This window comes from Anomaloglossus baeobatrachus, chromosome 7, assembly GCF_048569485.1.
Source record: "Anomaloglossus baeobatrachus isolate aAnoBae1 chromosome 7, aAnoBae1.hap1, whole genome shotgun sequence".
Classification (NCBI taxonomy): Eukaryota; Metazoa; Chordata; class Amphibia; order Anura; family Aromobatidae; genus Anomaloglossus; species Anomaloglossus baeobatrachus.
In genome coordinates this window covers 132,333,742-132,355,511 of record NC_134359.1, presented here as the reverse complement: position 1 = coordinate 132,355,511, position 21,770 = coordinate 132,333,742, and the positions used below count along the sequence as shown (strand labels likewise).

The following is a 21,770-nucleotide window of genomic DNA, read 5'->3' as shown; positions in this document are numbered from 1 at the left end:
AACACTCAGTGTACCTAGTGGCATCCTAAACGTGGCTATTGGACTTTGCTATAGTCCCACTAGTGCAAAGATATTTGCAGCACGTCTGCCTGCATTGCACACTCCAACTCATTATAACTAAGCCATTATACTAGCAAACACTCAGTGTACCTAGTGGCATCCTAAACATGGCTATTGGACTTTGCTATAGTCCCACTAGTGCAAAGATATTTGCAGCACGTCTGCCTGCATTGCACACTCCAACTCATTATAACTAAGCCATTATACTAGCAAACACTGAGTGTACCTAGTGGCATCCTAAACGTGGCTATTGGACTTTGCTATAGTCCCACTAGTGCAAAGATATTTGCAGCACGTCTGCCTGCATTGCACACTCCAACTCATTATAACTAAGCCATTATACTAGCAAACACTCAGTGTACCTAGTGGCATCCTAAATGTGGCTATTGGACTTTGCTATAGTCCCACTAGTGCAAAGATATTTGCAGCACGTCTGCCTGCATTGCACACTCCAACTCATTATAACTAAGCCATTATACTAGCAAACACTCAGTGTACCTAGTGGCATCCTAAACGTGGCTATTGGACTTTGCTATAGTCCCACTAGTGCAAAGATATTTGCAGCACGTCTGCCTGCATTGCACACTCCAACTCATTATAACTAAGCCATTATACTAGCAAACACTCAGTGTACCTAGTGGCATCCTAAACGTGGCTATTGGACTTTGCTATAGTCCCACTAGTGCAAAGATATTTGCAGCACGTCTGCCTGCATTGCACACTCCAACTCATTATAACTAAGCCATTATACTAGCAAACACTCAGTGTACCTAGTGGCATCCTAAACGTGGCTATTGGACTTTGCTGTAGTCCCACTAGTGCAAAGATATTTGCAGCACGTCTGCCTGCATTGCACACTCCAACTCATTATAACTAAGCCATTATACTAGCAAACACTCAGTGTACCTAGTGGCATCCTAAACGTGACTATTGGACTTTGCTATAGTCCCACTAGTGCAAAGATATTTGCAGCACGTCTGCCTGCATTGCACACTCCAACTCATTATAACTAAGCCATTATACTAGCAAACACTCAGTGTACCTAGTGGCATCCTAAACGTGGCTATTGGACTTTGCTATAGTCCCACTAGTGCAAAGATAGTTGCAGCACGTCTGCCTGCATTGCACACTCCAACTCATTATAATAAAGCCATTATACTAGCAAACACTCAGTGTACCTAGTGGCATCCTAAACGTGGCTATTGGACTTTGCTAAAGTCCCACTAGTGCAAAGATATTTGCAGCACGTCTGCCTGCATTGCACACTCCAACTCATTATAACTAAGCCATTATACTAGCAAACACTCAGTGTACCTCGTGGCATCCTAAACGTGGCTATTGGACTTTGCTATAGTCCCACTAGTGCAAAGATATTTGCCGCACGTCTGCCTGCATTGCACACTCCAACTCATTATAACTAAGCCATTATACTAGCAAACACTCAGCGTACCTAGTGGCATCCTAAACGTGGCTATTGGACTTTGCTATAGTCCCACTAGTGCAAAGATATTTGCAGCACGTCTGCCTGCATTGCACACTCCAACTCATTATAACTAAGCCATTATACTAGCAAACACTCAGTGTACCTAGTGGCATCCTAAACGTGGCTATTGGACTTTGCTATAGTCCCACTAGTGCAAAGATAGTTGCAGCACGTCTGCCTGCATTGCACACTCCAACTCATTATAATAAAGCCATTATACTAGCAAACACTCAGTGTACCTAGTGGCATCCTAAACGTGGCTATTGGACTTTGCTAAAGTCCCACTAGTGCAAAGATATTTGCAGCACGTCTGCCTGCATTGCACACTCCAACTCATTATAACTAAGCCATTATACTAGCAAACACTCAGTGTACCTCGTGGCATCCTAAACGTGGCTATTGGACTTTGCTATAGTCCCACTAGTGCAAAGATATTTGCCGCACGTCTGCCTGCATTGCACACTCCAACTCATTATAACTAAGCCATTATACTAGCAAACACTCAGTGTACCTAGTGGCATCCTAAACGTGGCTATTGGACTTTGCTATAGTCCCACTAGTGCAAAGATATTTGCAGCACGTCTGCCTGCATTGCACACTCCAACTCATTATAACTAAGCCATTATACTAGCAGACACTCAGTGTACCTAGTGGCATCCTAAACGTGGCTATTGGACTTTGCTATAGTCCCACTAGTGCAAAGATATTTGCAGCACGTCTGCCTGCATTGCACACTCCAACTCATTATAACTAAGCCATTATACTAGCAAACACTGAGTGTACCTAGTGGCATCCTAAACGTGGCTATTGGACTTTGCTATAGTCCCACTAGTGCAAAGATATTTGCAGCACGTCTGCCTGCATTGCACACTCCAACTCATTATAACTAAGCCATTATACTAGCAAACACTCAGTGTACCTAGTGGCATCCTAAATGTGGCTATTGGACTTTGCTATAGTCCCACTAGTGCAAAGATATTTGCAGCACGTCTGCCTGCATTGCACACTCCAACTCATTATAACTAAGCCATTATACTAGCAAACACTCAGTGTACCTAGTGGCATCCTAAACGTGGCTATTGGACTTTGCTATAGTCCCACTAGTGCAAAGATATTTGCAGCACGTCTGCCTGCATTGCACACTCCAACTCATTATAACTAAGCCATTATACTAGCAAACACTCTGTGTACCTAGTGGCATCCTAAACGTGGCTATTGGACTTTGCTATAGTCCCACTAGTGCAAAGATATTTGCAGCACGTCTGCCTGCATTGCACACTCCAACTCATTATAACTAAGCCATTATACTAGCAATTTTTGCTGCCAGTTTAAGGGCCGTAGTTGCATTGTCAGGGATAATTATTCTTTATTATTCTGCTGTTAATAAAGCTAGACCACCACAGCAATCTACACCACCTCTCAATTTTTACTACCACATTTTCAGTGCACAATCTTGTCGCAATCAACATGAGTGGCAAAATGACAGATGCTGGTGGAAAGGGGAAGAGGCGTGGTGGAAAAGGCAAAAAAGGTTTTGTCCGTGGGGAAGGTGGCAAAGCTTCATTATCATCTGCTGACGATAGACCATCTACCAGCAAAAGTAAGATGTCTACTACTTACCGTGGACAATCCGATGTGCTCCCTTTTTTACGGACACGAACAACAGGAACAAAGGTAGATGATGGCCAAAAAAGGAAAATGCTTGAATGGATCTCAAGTGGTCCAACAAGTGCCCTCTCAGCCACTTCAAGTACCGCATCCAAAAAACACCAGTCCTCTGAGTTGTCATCCCAATCAAACTTGCTTTCTCCCAGCTCTGAAGTCTCCATCCGCCCTGCACAGTATGGTGGAACTGAGATGGCTGAGTCTGCAGAGCTGTTCAGTCACACTATAGCCGCCTGGGAATCAGAGGTCTGCTCCCAAGCTACAGTGAGTACAGAACAGGAAATGGTCTGCAGTGATGCCCAGAACCTTTTTGACTCTGATTCAGGCCATGAGGACCAAGTTTCTGAGCATGTTGACCCTTTGTCACAAACTGTAACACCTGTGGTTATAGACAATGAGGAACATACTGATGAAGATGAGACGCAGATACCCGATTGGGACGACAACTTAAATATTCGGTCAAGGCAAGAAGAGGTTCGGTCTGAGGGGGAGGGGAGTGCAAACACAACAATTGATGATGAAGTTCTAGTTCCCACCTACTGTCAACCCACAGTCAGGCCCTTGAGGAGGTCAACAGAGGTGGTGGAGGAGGATGCAACTGATGACGAAGTTACCTTGCGCCTTCCTGGACAGAGTCGGAGTACTGGTAGCACGTCTACAACTGCATCCTCAGCCACCACTCTGCCTCTGAGCACTAGTCGGGTTGGATCAACAGGTCGCATGCCCTCTAGGCCTTGCCTAGCCTGGTCCTTTTTTGACATAGAAAAAGATCGCCCAAATTATCTGATCTGTAAAATTTGTCATGGTTCTCTTAGTAGAGGTCAAAACCTCAGCAGTTTGACAACTTCTTCCATGAATCGTCACATGAATAAATATCATATGTCCCGGTGGGAAGCTCACCGTGCTGCAATGCGGCCTAGCGGAGCGAACCATCCACCGCCTGCCCCTTCTAGTGCATCCACGCGCTCTTCATCTTCTAGGACTGTGGGGACAGCTGTCACACCTGTTTTTCCACGCACAACTTCTACCTCTGTAACCGCAACAGGCAGTTTGCTTGGTAGGTCGTCAGTTGGTTTGGAAGGGAAAACAAGTGAGTGTGTACAGCTCTCTCAGACATCGATAGCACCATTGTTGGATGAAGGCAACATCATGACTCCGCCTGCACTTTCCTCACAAACCTGCATTTTTCCAGGGACACCCTACTCAACACCGTCTACACACAGCAGCCAGATCTCTGTCCCTCAGATGTGGACAAATAAAAGGCCACTTCCTGCGACCCATGACAAAGCTAAGAGGTTGACTCTATCCCTCTGTAAGCTCTTGGCTACCGAAATGCTGCCTTTCCGCCTAGTGGACACACAGGATTTTAGAGACCTTATGTCTGTCGCTGTGCCCCAGTACCAGATGCCTAGTCGCCACTACTTCTCTAAGAAAGGTGTGCCCGCGCTACACCAGCATGTCGCACACAACATCACCGCTTCCTTGAGAAACTCTGTGTGTCAACGGGTGCATTTCACCACCGATACTTGGACCAGTAAGCATGGACAGGGACGTTACATGTCGCTGACTGGGCACTGGGTAACTATGGTGATAGATGGTGAAGGGTCTGCTGCACAAGTCTTGCCGTCCACACGACTTGTGTGTCAATCCTCTGTCTGTCCAAGTTCCGCCACTGCTTCTGCCTCCTCCACCTCATCTGGGTCCTCCACCTCTGCCCCAAGCCTGCCTGGTCAGGCCACCAGTGTTCTCACTGCGCAGAAGGAATCACGCACCCCTCATTACTATGCTGGCAGCAGAGCGCAACGGCATCAGGCGGTCATTAGCTTGACATGTCTTGGGAATAAGAGTCACACAGCTGAGGAGTTGTGGTCAGCTCTGCGGTCCGAGTTTAATAAATGGTTGTCTCCACTCAACCTGCAGCCTGGTAAGGCCGTGTGCGACAATGCTGCAAACCTGGGTGCGGCCCTTCGCCTGGGCAAGTTGACACACGTACCTTGTATGGCTCACGTGTTGAACCTTGTCGTGCAGCAATTTTTAACACACTATCCCGGCCTAGATGGCCTTCTGAACAGGGCACGAAAACTGTCTGCTCACTTCCGCCGTTCAAGCGCCGCAGCTGAGCGACTTGCATCGCTCCAGAAGTCTTTCGGCCTGCCGGTTCATCGCCTGAAATGCGATGTGGCGACACGCTGGAATTCAACTCTCCACATGTTACAGCGACTGTGGCAGCACCGCCGAGCCCTGGTGCAATACGTCATGACGTATAGCCTGGGCCAACGAGATGCAGAGGTGGGTCAGATCACCCTGATGGAGTGGTCTCAGATCAAGGACCTATGCACCCTTCTGCACAGTTTCGACATGGCGACGAATATGTTTAGCGCTGACAATGCCATTATCAGCATGACAATTCCAGTCATTTACATGCTGGAGCACACGCTAAACACTATTCGGAGTCAGGGTTGGGACAACAGGAAGGGGATGAACTACAGGAGGATTCATATGCGCAAGACACAACAACATCACCAAGGTCCAGACGTTCATCATCACCAACGCGGCAGGCATGGGACAATGGGGGACAGGGATCAACAAGGGCGCATGGTAGCAGGCGAGATGTTGAGGAAGGTGCAGGAGAACATGAAGAAATGGAGGACGAACTGTCCATGGACATGGAAGACTCAGCAGATGAGGGAGACCTTGGTCAAATTTCAGTTGAAAGAGGTTGGGGGGAGATGTCAGAGGAAGAAAGTACGGTTAGCACCTCTATGCCACAAACACAGCGTGGACTTGGTCCGCATGGCTGCGCAAGACACATGAGTGCCTTCTTGTTGCACTACCTCCAACATGACCCTCGTATTGTCAAAATTAGAAGTGATGATGACTACTGAATTGCCACACTATTAGATCCCCGGTACAAGTCCAAATTTTGTGACATAATTCCAGCCATAGAAAGGGACGCACGTATGCAGGAGTATCAGCAGAAGCTGTTACTCGATCTTAGCTCGGCTTTTCCACCAAACAACCGTGCAGGTGCAGGGAGTGATTCTTCCAGTTGTAACTTGACAAACATGGGACGGTCTCGTCATCTTCAACAGTCTACCCGTACCAGTAGGACCGTATCTGGTGCTGGTAACAGCAATTTTATGGAATCTTTTCATAATTTTTTTAGACCCTCTTTTGCAAGGCCACCAGAGACAACAAGTCTGACACATAGTCAACGGCTGGAGAGGATGATACAGGAGTATCTCCAAATGAACATCGATGCCATGACTTTGCAAATGGAGCCTTGCTCCTTTTGGGCTTCAAATCTAGAAAAATGGCCAGAGCTCTCCAGTTACGCCTTGGAGATTTTGTCGTGTCCAGCTGCCAGCGTTGTCTCTGAACGTGTCTTCAGTGCTGCTGGGTGTGTGCTGACAGATAAGCGCACGCGTCTGTCCAGTGACAATGTGGACAGACTGACGTTCATCAAAATGAACAAGTCATGGATCCAGAAGGAATTTACTACCCCTGTGTCATCCTGGGGAGAGTAAATGCTTGTGGATTTGGAATGTGCTTGATGCAAATCAAAACATCCTGTTTGCAACTAGGGCACAAGTGCTGCCACTGATAAGGTGTCTGTGTGGGGCCCAATTTTTGGAAAAAAAGGGAGACTCCGCTTGGAGTAACCCTTGCTTACATTGTTTTTAAAAGAAGCCAAGATGAACAGAGCTGGGATCAGGAAAAACTTTGCTACCTACCCCGGTGTCATCCTGGGGACGGTTAATTATGGCGTATTTTTGAATGTGCTTGATGCAAATCTAGCTGTGAAGTGTACAACTGGGGCACAACTGCTGCCACTGAAGGGGTGGGTTTGTGTGGGGCCCAATTTTTGGAAAAAAAGGGAGACTCCGCTTGGAGTAACCCTTGCTTACATTGTTTTTAAAAGAAGCCAAGATGAACAGAGCTGGGATCAGGAAAGACTTTGCTACCTACCCCGGTGTCATCCTGGGGACGGTTAATTATGGCGTATTTTTGAATGTGCTTGATGCAAATCTAGCTGGGAAGTGTACAACTGGGGCACAACTGCTGCCACTGAAGGGGTGGGTGTGTGTGGGGCCCAATTTTTGGAAAAAAAGGGAGACTCCGCTTGGAGTAACCCTTGCTTACATTGTTTTTAAAAGAAGCCAAGATGAACACAGCTGGGATCAGGAAAGACTTTGCTACCTACCCTGGTGTCATCCTGGGGACGGTTAATTATGGCGTATTTTTGAATGTGCTTGATGCAAATCTAGCTGTGAAGTGTACAACTGGGGCACAACTGCTGCCACTGAAGGGGTGGGTGTGTGTGGGGCCCAATTTTTGGAAAAAAAGGGAGACTCTGCTTGGAGTAACCCTTGCTTACATTGTTTTTAAAAGAAGCCAAGATGAACAGAGCTGGGATCAGGAAAGACTTTGCTACCTACCCCGGTGTCATCCTGAGGACGGTTAAGTATGGCGTATTTTTGAATGTGCTTGATGCAAATCTAGCTGTGAAGTGTACAACTGGGGCACAACTGCTGCCACTGAAGGGGTGGGTGTGTGTGGGGCCCAATTTTTGGAAAAAAAGGGAGACTCCACTTGGAGTAACCCTTGCTTACATTGTTTTTAAAAGAAGCCAAGATGAACAGAGCTGGGATCAGGAAAGACTTTGCTACCTACCCCGGTGTCATCCTGGGGACGGTTAATTATGGCGTATTTTTGAATGTGCTTGATGCAAATCTAGCTGTGAAGTGTACAACTGGGGCACAACTGCTGCCACTGAAGGGGTGGGTGTGTGTGGGGCCCAATTTTTGGAAAAAAAGGGAGACTCCGCTTGGAGTAACCCTTTGTTGTAACCCATTGTTTTTAAAAGAAGCCAAGATGAACAGAGCTGGGATCAGGAAAGACTTTGCTACCTACCCCGGAGTCATCCTGGGGACGGTTAATTATGGCGTATTTTTGAATGTGCTTGATGCAAATCTAGCTGTGAAGTGTACAACTGGGGCACAACTGCTGCCACTGAAGGGGTGGGTGTGTGTGGGGCCCAATTTTTGGAAAAAAAGGGAGACTCCGCTTGGAGTAACCCTTGGTTACATTGTTTTTAAAAGAAGCCAAGATGAACAGAGCTGGGATCAGGAAAGACTTTGCTACCTACCCCGGTGTCATCCTGGGGACGGTTAATCATGGCGTATTTTTGAATGTGCTTGATGCAAATCTAGCTGTGAAGTGTACAACTGGGGCACAACTGCTGCCACTGAAGGGGTGGGTGTGTGTGGGGCCCAATTTTTGGAAAAAAAGGGAGACTCCGCTTGGAGTAACCCTTTGTTGTAACCCATTGTTTTTAAAAGAAGCCAAGATGAACAGAGCTGGGATCAGGAAAGACTTTGCTACCTACCCCGGAGTCATCCTGGGGACGGTTAAGTATGGCGTATTTTTGAATGTGCTTGATGCAAATCTAGCTGTGAAGTGTACAACTGGGGCACAACTGCTGCCACTGAAGGGGTGGGTGTGTGTGGGGCCCAATTTTTGGAAAAAAAGGGAGACTTTGCTTGGAGTAACCCTTGCTTACATTGTTTTTAAAAGAAGCCAAGATGAACAAAGCTGGGATCAGGAAAGACTTTGCTACCTACCCCGGTGTCATCCTGGGGACGGTTAATTATGGCGTATTTTTGAATGTGCTTGATGCAAATCTAGCTGTGAAGTGTACAACTGGGGCACAACTGCTGCCACTGAAGGGGTGGGTGTGTGTGGGGCCCAATTTTTGGAAAAAAAAAGGGAGACTCCGCTTGGAGTAACCCTTGCTTACATTGTTTTTAAAAGAAGCCAAGATGAACAGAGCTGGGATCAGGAAAGACTTTGCTACCTACCCCGGAGTCATCCTGGGGACGGTTAAGTATGGCGTATTTTTGAATGTGCTTGATGCAAATCTAGCTGTGAAGTGTACAACTGGGGCACAACTGCTGCCACTGAAGGGGTGGGTGTGTGTGGGGCCCAATTTTTGGAAAAAAAGGGAGACTCCGCTTGGAGTAACCCTTGCTTACATTGTTTTTAAAAGAAGCCAAGATGAACAGAGCTGGGATCAGGAAAGACTTTGCTACCTACCCCGGTGTCATCCTGGGGACGGTTAATTATGGCGTATTTTTGAATGTGCTTGATGCAAATCTAGCTGTGAAGTGTACAACTGGGGCACAAGTGCTGCCACTGAAGGGGTGGGTGTGTGTGTGGCCCAATTTTTGGAAAAAAGGGAGACTCCGCTTGGAGTCACCTTGCGGTGTTTTACATGATTTTAGAAGGGCGTGCCATGCCTATATCTGTGTCTCCTCCTCTTTTTCCTTGTCCTGCTCTTTTGTTTTCACATGAGTATATGTCCTTGTCACTTTCTCATGTGTTTGTGTTGTGTTGTGAGTTGTTTGTAACCTTTTGGACACCTTTGAGGGTGTTTTCTAGGTGTTTTTATGTGTTTGTGAATGCCTGCCATTGTTTCCTATGCGGTTCGAGTTCGGTTCGTCGAACGTTCGACGAACCGAACTCGAACGGGACTTCCGTTCGGCGAACCGACCTCGAGCCGAACCGGGACCGGTTCGCTCATCTCTATTTATGACCTCTGCTTATCCTATGATAATTAGGCTTTTGACTAGTTGATAGGACATGAGTTCTCCAGACTAGTTGGCCCTCTTTCCATGTTATAATGACCCTGTGATAACCTAATTTCCATGACCTGACGTCACCACCATCTCCTGGAAATCTTACGCTTGTGGCAGCTTTGTTCACTCACATTGAGGCTCTGAAGCTGGGTATATGTGTCCCGGCTTCAGGGAGGAGCACTGCGAATGTTACGCCCTGGACTAGGAGGTAGTCACAGGTAGAGTCCCGCATAACACCTGTCCCCTAAAAAGGTGTCATCAGCTAACCACTAAAACCTAGTCACCCCTCTCAGGGTTTGATGAGCACACCAGGGGGCAGAGCCAGGCGGTTGGCCACACCCACCGAGGAGTTCAGAGAGCCTGAGGCGGGAGAAACTTCAGAGTGAGGAGTCTGTAGTCAGTAGAGAATGGAAGCAGGCCTGTGTCCAGGTCTGCGGGAGTCTGACAGGTGCCGGGGTTGGAGCCGGGGCACCTTTGGCTAGGAGGCATACGGTGGCCTCAGCCTGCAGGAGTCGGGAAGACAGCTCGTTGGAACCGTGGTGGACCGGGACAGGGTAGTGGCCCGCCGGTACCGATCCGGGGAACCAACTCGGAAACCGGAGCACAAAGGGGGGTACTCAGACCCTGAAACGAGGTCCAGAAGCCACTGGACTGAGTTAATTAACTGATTGCGGCCAGAACTATAGGTCCTTTCCCACCCAAAGTCCCGACTGAAGACAACAGCCCAACGAGGGGGATAGAAAGCCACCGCACAAGCAGAGAGATCCCACGGACCGGCGCCTGCGGGCAAAGGGCTCTCCCGACATCCACAAAGCGGGGGAGCGGACTCCTGATGCTGAAGCGCAGGCAACCCACAAATACACAACACGGTTCAGGAAAAAGGCAGAGACCACCAACCGGGTGGGGGATCAGACGCAGCCGGCTGCGGGCACCGACCACCATCATCTTGGTTTACCAGAGACTTGTGTGTGTTACTAATCATGAGTACAACAGTGCCCTTCGGCCGCGCACCTCCCTGCACCGCCCAACAAACAAACACCCAACGGGGCCCGGGGCCACCATCCCTGCCCACGGAGGGGTTAACATCTTGCTGCGCAACATCTACCCTGGGTGCCCAGTAACCGCAGCGGCGGTGTCCACCTTCACCACAACCCGTGGGTGGCGTCACGAACTCAAACACGGCTCCGGCCGTACACCTACGTTCCCCCTAAAGAGCCACTCCCGCTTTCAGATCGAAGTGGACCACGGGGCCCCCGGGTCCGGAGACGCTCGAGCCACCACCCGGCGAGTCCGGATCCGAGCGGCTCGGTTGCCACCGAGCAAGGGGCGGTACACGACTGATCGGAAGTGCAGTAGCTCATGCAGTGACAGTGCAAAAAAGAAGCCAAGTGTATTCGCAAGGGGCTGGTTATGCGCTAGCTCATGGAAATCATGTTATCATGCCCACAGGGGAGTGATAATATGGAAAGAGGGAAGAGGGCCGACTAGTCTGGGGAACAAACTCCCCATCCACTAGTCAAAAGCCTAATTAGTATAGTAAAAGGTTATTAATCCTTTTTATAAACATTAAGTTATGTGAATAACTGTAGACAGGGAATTTAGTCATACACATGTGAATGATGATGGGTTTGAGGGCATAGGAGAATTGACAGGTTCCCTTTAAGTGGGGAGCCATTGACTCAACAACATAATTCATTTCAGGAATCGGTGCTATTAGTGCTTTACAAGGGGTTCAGCTGAAGTCTGTAATGTTGAATAGTTTTTCAAGGGTACAGCAAAAAATGATCTGATGATCTAATTGCTGGAAATACGTCCTGCTTAAAACAGCTGGTAGATTTTGCATTACTGAGGCTCCCCCGTTCATACTTTTGAGAAGATGGTGAGTATATGCATATTCATGTCTATTTGCAACATACATAAAGATTAATTGCAGTGATGCTCAATGAATGAAATAATAAACATCATAGCTGATTTTAGTTACTTATACCATGTGCAATTTGGGGAAATTGTGTACAAGTGTGCACCCCTTCTTTGTCATTGTTGATGCCCTTCATTCATGTATTTTTTGGCCCTGCAAAGTAGGAGTAGGTCCAGAGGTAAAGAAACTAATATACAGAATGAGTAAACTTCAGTGCTCAAAAGAAGAACAAAATTGGAAAAGAAACAGGTGACTTATAGGTGATATGACCATAGGAAAATATATCAAAGGACTGTATCTATAGAAATGGGGCATCCACTACATTTAGAGGATAGAAGGATGAAGGAATTTACTTATAGTAAAAACAGTGAGACTAATGACTGGAGCTTGCACGGGTGCACTGCGCACCTCACTAAGTTGCTGTCATGCCCTAGCGAGGGGAATAAACAAATGAACTAGAACAACTTTACTTAGGGGCTCATATATTTTTTGCACAAAATTGCACAATTCTAGAACATTTTAACAACTGTTTAATTCACGTCAGCGTACTTCGAAGGGTTACCAGCAGGCTGGTTTGGCTCTCCTAGTTTGCTCTCTAAAAATAACCGGAAGACTCATTAATTCTCTCATGGGTCACCTTTTTTTTCACAAACAATATTCTCAGTCAAAAATCTTTCATTGGCATGCTTAAATCTAAGAATGATTTGCCTAAACCATGCTTTTTGTCCTTGTCTGGCACTAAAGTCCAAGATGTTTTTGCCCAGCCATTTCTGTAGTATTCCTCTGATACTCCATCACACTCTCTGACTCTGGTAGGATACTTCTCTGGACTACAGGCCTACACTCAACAGGAATTTGGGACCAATTTCATCACTTACAGTGTCTGTTGTGACTCCACTCATGAGAAGGTTAGAGCACGGCAACCTTCATGTAGAATCTTTCCCTATCCCTGAAACACAAAATGTAATGAAAATAAATGTATATATTTTAAATTTATGTCACGGAGCTGAAGGGAGAGTGGGGACTGGGGCTCTTAGACTGGCCCTCAGGCTAGGGGGGCCCTGGCTATCCCTTATCTCAGAGTTACATCTGATGGTGAGGACGTCTGAGTTGCCAGCCTGACCCTGCTCCTGACCAGCTCTGATCTAATACCCGGTCTAATCACCATATTGCTATGCCACACCTGTCAGGTGGATGGATTATCGCAATAGAGAAGTGCTCACTAATACAGATTTACACAAATTTATGAACAATATTTGAGAAACAAAAGGCTTTTTCTGTACATAGAAAAAAATTAGACCTTTGAGTTCAGTTCATGAAAAATGGGAACAAAAACAAAAATGTTGTATATATATTTTTGTTCAGTACAAATCAATGTTTAGGTTGGTGATGTGTAAAAGTTATTTCAACATAAATTACTGAACCCAACATTTCTAAGAAGAACCACATTGTCCAGAATAGCACACTGCCTCTGCCAGTTTGGCTTCTTGCCATTGAACATCTTCTACTCCAAGTGACACACATCCATCCAACCATCCATATGATATGAAGGCAAATGTTACCCATTATAACAGAAATTTTGTTTTTTTTATCTCTACTGGCTAACACGGTACAAAGATATATTTTACTTGTACCATTATAACAGGTCATCTTTTTCATTGTTTGATGGTCCAGTTCTGATGGTAATGTGCCTATTGATAGCACTTTCGACAGTAGACAGGGGTCAGCATGGGTACGTTGTTCTATCCGAGGCTAAGCAGTGCCACATGCAAAAAGCTGTATTCCACTGTATATTTCTATCACAACCAGCACAATGTACTAGCCTTCTCTCATTCATATTTTTAAGCTTTATTTGCTCATGAACCTGTCATTTTTTTTTTTACCAGTTCCTTTCACCATTTTCTGAAGAACGCCATCTCAGATCCTCATGTCTCCAATTGTTCTGCTTTAAGCGCATCAAGAACTGACTGCTTAATCCCTTCGGGACCAGGCAATTTTCAATTTTTGTGCTTTAGTTTTTGTCTCCGCTTCTTCCAAGAGCAATACATTTTTTATTTTTCCCATCCACATAGCCATATGATAGCTTGTTTTTTGCGGGATGAGTTGTACTTTTGAATTACACTATTAATTTTATCATTTGACGCACTGGAAAGTGGGAAAAAAATCCTCAATGTGTTGAAATTGCAAAAAAAGTGCAATTCCCCAATGTTTTTTTTATTATTTTCCATGTTCATTACAGGGAATGACTGTCCTGACAATATGATTCTCTGAGTCAGTACGATTATACAGATACCAAACATGTATTTTTTTTTTTTTATTTAAATGGTGAAAAAAATTTGCACATTTACAAAAAAAACCATTTAGATACAGTAGTGTCGACCTTTTTCTGAGACCTGTAATGTCTTCAATTTTTTGGCTATGGGGTGTTGTAAGGGCTTTTATGAATGCACCAATACCAAATATGTGTATTTTTTATTTCTTTCTAATGGAGGCAAAACTTTACTATTTTCTTTTTTTCATATTTTGAAAAACTTTTTTTTTCACTTTTTACTGTATTTGTTAGTCCCCTAGGAAGTAGCTGTAACTATCTGATTACTTTTCCTATACATAGCGGTGCATCAGGCTGGCTTTCACAGGAGTATCAGAATGATAGGCACGAAGTCTCCGGCAGACCCCCTCCTTTCATGGCAACCCAACGCTGCCTTGCGATCATGTCACTAGAGCACCGATGGGCGCATGGAATGACATGCCAACCCGCGGCTATTAGAGGCAGATGATGGCTCAATAATTCAGTCATCATCTACCAGGATAGATGTTGGCTCGGCGTGTGAGCCCTCATCAAAGTCCGGCACACGACATCTGGTGCATCTGAACATCTTATGTTGTGAAGTGGTTAACGTATCCCACTCCACTGTAACAAGATGATTGATTTTGTTACATCACCTGAAATAGAGACAGAAGTTTTGATTATCTAGGCAGCTAAACAGGACTCCTCAATAGAATGCAAACCCCATATAGTCATCTTTTGGCTGCAACTTCTGCTGTCAGGCAAAACAACCGCTCGTCTTTATTCACACACTACCTGGAAAACTGTGTGCACCATAATTATTCATTAGGGAGTAATGCTGACTATTTGAAGGACTTTTGCTTTCAGGAAATGTGCCAGAGGCAAGACAGATGTATCACAATAGCCACGGTATGTATGTAAAATTAATAGTGATGTTTCCAAGATATAACCAATCATATAATGTTAGGAATAGTAATAATTGCTAAACTCTTCTATTGTATTTCCCCTTTTATCTATGTTACCATTTTTAATATACCGCATTTTGTTTTAGGGCATGATTCAATGCTGCAAATTAAAGCGAGGACTAAATGTAAAAGCAAAAATGGTTTCCAGCTCAGTTAAATGGAGTTCTGCTGCTCCTCCTGTAATGAGGAACTCTGCTAAGGACAAGGACTTCCAAAGCACCAAGTTCACATTACAGAAAGAAAATGACCATCTCAAGGCACAAAACAGAAGGACACTGACACATATGAGGCACTTATGTGACTCTATTAAGACTGCTCCTAGTAACAAAGAAATACAAAGAATGGGAAGTGGCTATTATTATGGATCAAAAAAACTGACACCTGATAAATGTAACTGTGAAATAGAAGATGTACCTGATAATCAGCCTACATCACCTTCTCAAATTTTACCTATAAGAAATGAAGAAGCAGAACTTCACAAGATGATAGAAAAATTGAAGGATGCTTTATCCCTCCAAATAAAACCAGGTATTGTACACCTTTTATCTTGAGGCAGATATCTATTTCTTTCTTTATTCTAAAGCAGAGAATAAAAATATACAGTATTGTGCAAAAGTTTTAGGCAGCTAGCAAACTCATGCGGGAAAGTATTAATGCTTTAAAACCTGTCACCAGATTTGGGGCCTATAAGCTGCGGCCACCACCAGTGGGCTCTTATGTACAGCATTCTAACATGCTGTAATATAAGAGCCCAGACCGCTGTGTAGAACGTAAAAATCACTTTATAATACTTACCTAAAGTTGGGTCATATAGGCGTCTCCATTCTCCGGTACCGGCGCCTCCGCTTTCGTCCTTCTTCCACACTTGCCAGCATTGAGGTCCTGTGCAGGCGCAATTTGATCTGCCATGAGCAGGACAGATCAAAGTATTGTAGTGCGCCAGCGCAGGACCGGCAAGTGTGTATGACGAAGGATGCGTCATGCACACAGGCTTCATTGTTGGGTCTGGTGTCTCTCACCTTCTTCTTGACAATAACCTCTATGGGGTTTAGGTCAGGTGAGTTTGCAGGCCAATCAAGCACAGTGATACTGTGGTTGTTAAACTAAGTATTGGTACTTTTGGCAGTGTGTACAGGTGCCAAGTCCTGCTGATAAATTAAATTTCCATCACCAAAAAGCTCGTTGGCAGAGGGAAGCATGAAATGCTCTACAATTTCTCGGTAGACGGCTGCACTGACTTTGGTCTTGATAAAACACAGTGGACCTACACCAGCAGATGACATGGCTCCCCAAACCATCACTGATAGTGGAAACTTCACACTAAACCTCAAACAATATGGATTGTGGCCTCTCTTCTCTTCCTCCAGACTCTGGGACCTTGATTTCCAAATGAAATGCAAAATTTACTTTCATCTGAAAACAACACCTTGGACCACTGAGCAACAGTCCAGTTCTTTTTCTCCTTGTCCCAGGTAAGATGATTCTGGCATTGTCTACTGGTCATGAGTGGCATGACACAAGGAATGCTACAGTTGTAGCCCATGTCCTGGATACATCTGTGTGTGGTGGCTCTTGAAGCACTGACTCCAGCAGCAGTCCACTCCTTGTTAATCTCCCCCAAATTTTTGAATGGCCTGTTCTTAACAATCCTGTCAAGGATGCAGTTATCACGGTTACTTATTCTACCACACTTTTTCATTCCACTCAACTTTGCATTAATAGGCTTGGAAACAGCACTCTGTGAACAGCCAGTGACTCGCCCACCCCAGGGCCTTAGGTGACTCGGCGTCGGGCCGGACTAGTCCGGGGTAGTCAGCGGTGGCGGGGGCCCGACTCCGTGACCCTGGTGGAATCAGTTAAAATGGCGGTATTGGCGAGATGATGATAATGTTTATAGAAATATTCGTGACGCCATCTGTGGTAATTGGCGCTGCAGCTGCTGGGAGGGACCTCCGGGGCTGGTGTTATGGCAGCTGAGGTGTTTCTTGCTCTCCACAGGGAGAGCGGATACCCCGGGGCAACCTTTGGGTGCTTGGTAAATTCTATGGCGTCTGTTAATGAGGTGCAGGGCCGACAGGGCGGTATAAAGGAACAGACAGACAATAATTCTCTTTACCGTCTCCTTTACTTGTCTTTACCAACAGTGAAGTCCAAGGAGCCTGTTACAGGTGGTAATGGTGATCCAGTGGCCTGGAATCAGTCGGGGGTCTCACACGGGCCAGATGAGTAATGAGGCCTGCTCCCTACGCTCTGTTTGTGTAACCGGGGTCCCACTGTTTCAGTATACTGAGACCCGTTCTGCTGCTCTGAGGTAATTTATTACCTTCCTCGTACGGCGGGCTGCGTGGACTCTCACGGGTGCTGTACTGTCTATCTGGGCTCCCAGTCCTGGATTTGCAGCTGCACCTCCGGGTGCGGGGTGGACAGAGACCTGCAGTCCTCTCGTCCTCTGGATGCGACCACCAGTACTCAAGTACTCGAGTGGCCCTGAACGCCGGTATTCAATTTCTTTAGCTACGACGTTGGGGTGAGCTGTCTGCGCTCCACTCCCAATGTTCTTCTCCTCTTTGCCTCTCTGTGGATGTGTTTTCCTGGGCTGAGCGATCAGGCTCAGCTCCCAGCTCACACACCACACTACTCGAGTTCCTTTCTCTCTCTGTATTCTCCTCACAGACTAACTAACTCCTCCGCCAGGTCAGGGCTTAAGGAAGTCTCCCTGGAACTCCAGGTTTAGAGCTCCCTCTGCTGGCCTGGGAGAGAAACTGTGTTGAATGATGGTACTTACTGGCCAATGGATTTCCCCAACTACCTCTAGGATCAGCATTAACCCTTTTGAGGATGGCAACACAGCTGTGGCAACCAGACCGCTGGGGCGCCACACTCCCCCTTAGTTAAAATCAGTACTCCCGGACTGAGGAAACATGAACAAAACATGACATTATAACTTTTCATCCCTTTTTGGGAGGCACTTTTCTTAAACGTTGCAAACTTAAATGACAATACTACAATTCTTATGAGTCCAGTGTGGCTCCCTGCCGGGTGTCCATTACAGTGCTCCAGATGTAAGTAACAGTCAATGAGGGACCCGCCGTGAGAAAACCCCCAACGTAGCCTCTGGGCATGCGTCAGAGCATTGATGCCCCGATTCTATGCACGCCAGACGGGTTTTTCTTCTGGGGTAATTTGAGCACAATGGGTGCTAACTACAGACACTTAAAGTTTTGATCACCCATAGTCCAGTGACCCAGTTGTCCATAAATGTAATCACCTAAAACAAAAGCATTATAGAAAGACATTACAAATAACTATTTACACTCTAATAGGTACCTTTCCTTCTTAATCTCTATACCTTGGAGGGGGCTGTCTCTGGGTGGTACGTTGGGACCTACGTAGTACTTGTGTTGATCCTCTACTATTTGGGGTGTCTACTACCTCAGCGTTGCTGGTAGGCCTAACTCTGATAGGTATGCGTGATTGTTGCCTACGGGGTCTTAGATTCACCAAGAGTATGACAGATTCACCACTGGCATGGGGTTGATTCTCATGTTCCACTGCTGGTGTGGCATCTAGTGTTGGGATCGACAGGTCTTCGGGTGGATCTGGAACCTCTACTGTTTCTGGTACGATCACTTGCGAGAAAATCAATACTGGTACCACTATGGCCTGATTTATTTGCGTCCATGTTTTGGGGAATTTTCCAAGTACTGTTTGGATCATCTCTTCTTCTTTTTCTTGAAGTTGGGGACTTTCTTGAACTTGTTCTTTGGTTTTACACTGTTCAGGGCATGCTTTCAGACGATCTCTTGAAACTGCTTGATATGTCTTTGTCGCGGGCGGGGAGGGGACGCTGCGCTCACCACGCTTGGGTCCGGCGCTGCTGCTCGGTCGGTGGCTCGAGCGGTGGGCCGGATCCCGAGGACTCAAGCGGCGCTCATCGCCTGTGAGTGAAAAGGGGAATGGTTTTGGGGATTTATTGTCCGTGACGCCACCCACGGTTGTGGTGAGGTTGTGACACCACCGCTGCTCTGGACGGGGATCCCGGGAGCGATGACAGGGAGCAGCTTAGATGTTGTTCTTCCCCTCCGTGGGTAGGGGGTTGGTTGTCCCGGGGCCCGGTGAGGGAGGAATGGCAGGTTGGTTACGGGGCCTAATGAGGTGCAGGGTCGCGGGGGCAGCGCGGTGCCGCACGGCACAGTGGTACTCACTCAGCCAATGATGAATGCAAAGTCTCCGGTAAAACAAACGGCTGGATGGACGGGTCCCACAGACGGCTGTGGTGGTTCTTCTCCCGGTTGGTTGGCGGTGACTGCCTTTCCCTGCACCTGTGTTATGTTCTCGGTTCTGGTGGCTTCCCACCAGTAACCCGCTCCCCAGCTTGGATGGATGCTGAGGGAGCCCCTTTTGCCCGCAGGCTCTGGCCCTGGGAACTGTAGCCTTGGCGGTGACTGTATTTCCCTTCACGGTTTGAGCGGTTGCCTTCAATCGGGTCTTGACTGCTGGGAAACCCCGGAGGTTCCCTTCGCTAACGGATTTGACCGGTTTTACGGCGACTCCAAGCCTGGTCGGGGTCCGTAGGCCCTGCCGAATGGTGCTGGCTTCTCTTCGCTCCCCGATTCGGTACCGGCGGGCCACCGCCCATCCCCGGTCTTTACGGTTCACGTCAATCAGCCCCTCCTGCAGACGGTCACCACCGTCTGCCAACCTTGCTGTATGTGCCCAGGCCATGCACCCGGACACAGTCAGTCTGCTCCACTACCACCTCACTCTTCCACTCTCCAAACTGAACTCTACTCTCTTCCCTCTCTCTTCTCTCTTCCTTTTCCCGCCTCCAGGACTGTGTACTCCTCGGTCGGTGAGGCCAACCACCTGGCTCCACCCCCTGGTGTGGACATCAGCCCCTGGAGGGAGGCAACAAGGATTTTTGTCTGGCTTTGATGTGCCTAGCCGGGGTGTGGGGTGTGTTGTTGCAGTACCTGTGATGTCCTGGCTTGTCCAGGGTGCCACATTCCCCCTTAGTAAAATGCAGACCATCCGCGGGCTGCCCATACATTACCGGTTTTATTTTTTGTTAACTGCAAAAGAGTAAAAACAACATTCAAAAACACAAGCATTTTTAGTCAAACTTCCCATAACGGGAGGCACATTCTTAAACGTTGCTAACGGTATATGTTTATTAAACGGTATGGCTTCCGCTCTTCTCCCACCCAAACAACCTGGCCCTGATGCTGCCCCTAAGAAGCGGGCAGCACCCCTTGACCCCAGTCCAGAACCAAGTTGCCCGAGCGGGTACGGTCTCTTTCAGGGGACCCGCGTCCATGGGGACCCCTGAAACCCCGGAGGATCGCCACCGGTTACGGTAGTGGCGGGCCTGGGCCATCCCTTTCCTCCAGGCCCATCCTCCAAATCAGCCTCTCCGGAGGCGGTAACGGTTTAAGCCAAATCTTTACATCCCACAAGTTTGTGGTTGCCCTGCAAGTTCTCGGGCTTGTCCGTAAGCAGTTCCTTACGCAATGGTTGCAGAAAGTCCCTACGGGGACTAATTGCCGGCAATGGCCGGTTCAATCTCTGTTCCAATCAGATAACTTCTTCGTTTGATTCAATCTTATCATTCAAACTTTTATCTATACACTCAACACACAAAGCCCCCTTTATAATAATAATAATAATAATAATAATTTTATTCATTTATATAGCGCTATTAATTCCATAGCACTTTACATACATTGGCAACACTGTCCCCATTGGGGCTCACAATCTAGAGTCCCTATCTGTATGTCTTTGGAATGTGGGAGGAAACCGGAGTACCCGGAGGAAACCCACGCAAACACGGGGAGAACATACAAACTCCTTGCAGATGGTGTCCTTGGTGGGATTTGAACCCAGGACCCCAGCGCTGCAAGACTGCAGTGCTAGCCACTGAGCCACTACTTTAAAGAGTAGTTTCCCTGTACCTAAGTGGGGGTCTACCTAGGTTGGGACGGGTGGACCTTTGGGGCCCAGTGTCAGTGGTGGCAGGCAGTGGGGCAGAGGGAACAACTAGTTCCTCCTCCCTGCTATTGCGTGGGGCAAGCGGAGGCGTAGGGGAGCTGGGTACAGGTACATCCCTGGTCACTGGCTCATGGTCCATCACTTCCTCATCCACGGGTTGTGGGAACAGTATCACTGGAAAAATCACCGCGCCATTCTACGTAGGCCAGTCTGCCGGGAAATCACCCATCATGGTATGGATTACCTCTTATTCTTTCTCCGCCGGTCTGGGAACTGGAGCTTCAGCTGCTACCCTCAATGGTGCGGGCATCTCTTTAGATGGTCCCGGGAAACCGTGGCCAAATTCCTCCCCTGGTCACGGCTGATCTGGTAGGCTTTCCCATTCTCCCATCCAGTGGGCTGTACTACATACGGGGTCTTTTCCCATTGATCATCCAGCTTGTGGGTCCTTCTTTTTCGCTTCAGCACTACATCCCCAGGCTGGAAGGGACCGGCAGGCGCCTTCTTGTTGAAGCACTGCTCCTGCTGTCTCCGACTCCGGCATAAGTTCTTTTCAACATATTCCTGGACCTGTCGGTACTGTGCTCTCCGCCGAGTGTCCCATCCAGCTGTCGAAGGGAGTGCTTCTTGGGCTTCCAACCCCATTTCTAAATCCACTGGTAGCCGGCTGGGGCAAGCCCTCATCAGGTATGCTGGAGTGCATTTCGTAGAGCTGGAAGGGATGTTGTTATACATATCGACTAGGTCAGGTAGCTTCTCTGGCCAC

General features: G+C 47.3%; 1 protein-coding gene across 1 annotated transcript in view; it reads left to right on the top strand.

The window, feature by feature from the left end:
* DYTN (dystrotelin) overlaps positions 1–21,770 on the top strand; it is a 192,621-nt gene that overhangs the window by 126,024 nt on the left and 44,827 nt on the right. Inside the window, exon 5 of the mRNA XM_075319002.1 lies at positions 15,103–15,544. Within this exon, the coding sequence (XP_075175117.1) occupies positions 15,103–15,544 (442 nt within the window). The remainder of the gene's footprint in view (positions 1–15,102; positions 15,545–21,770) is intronic.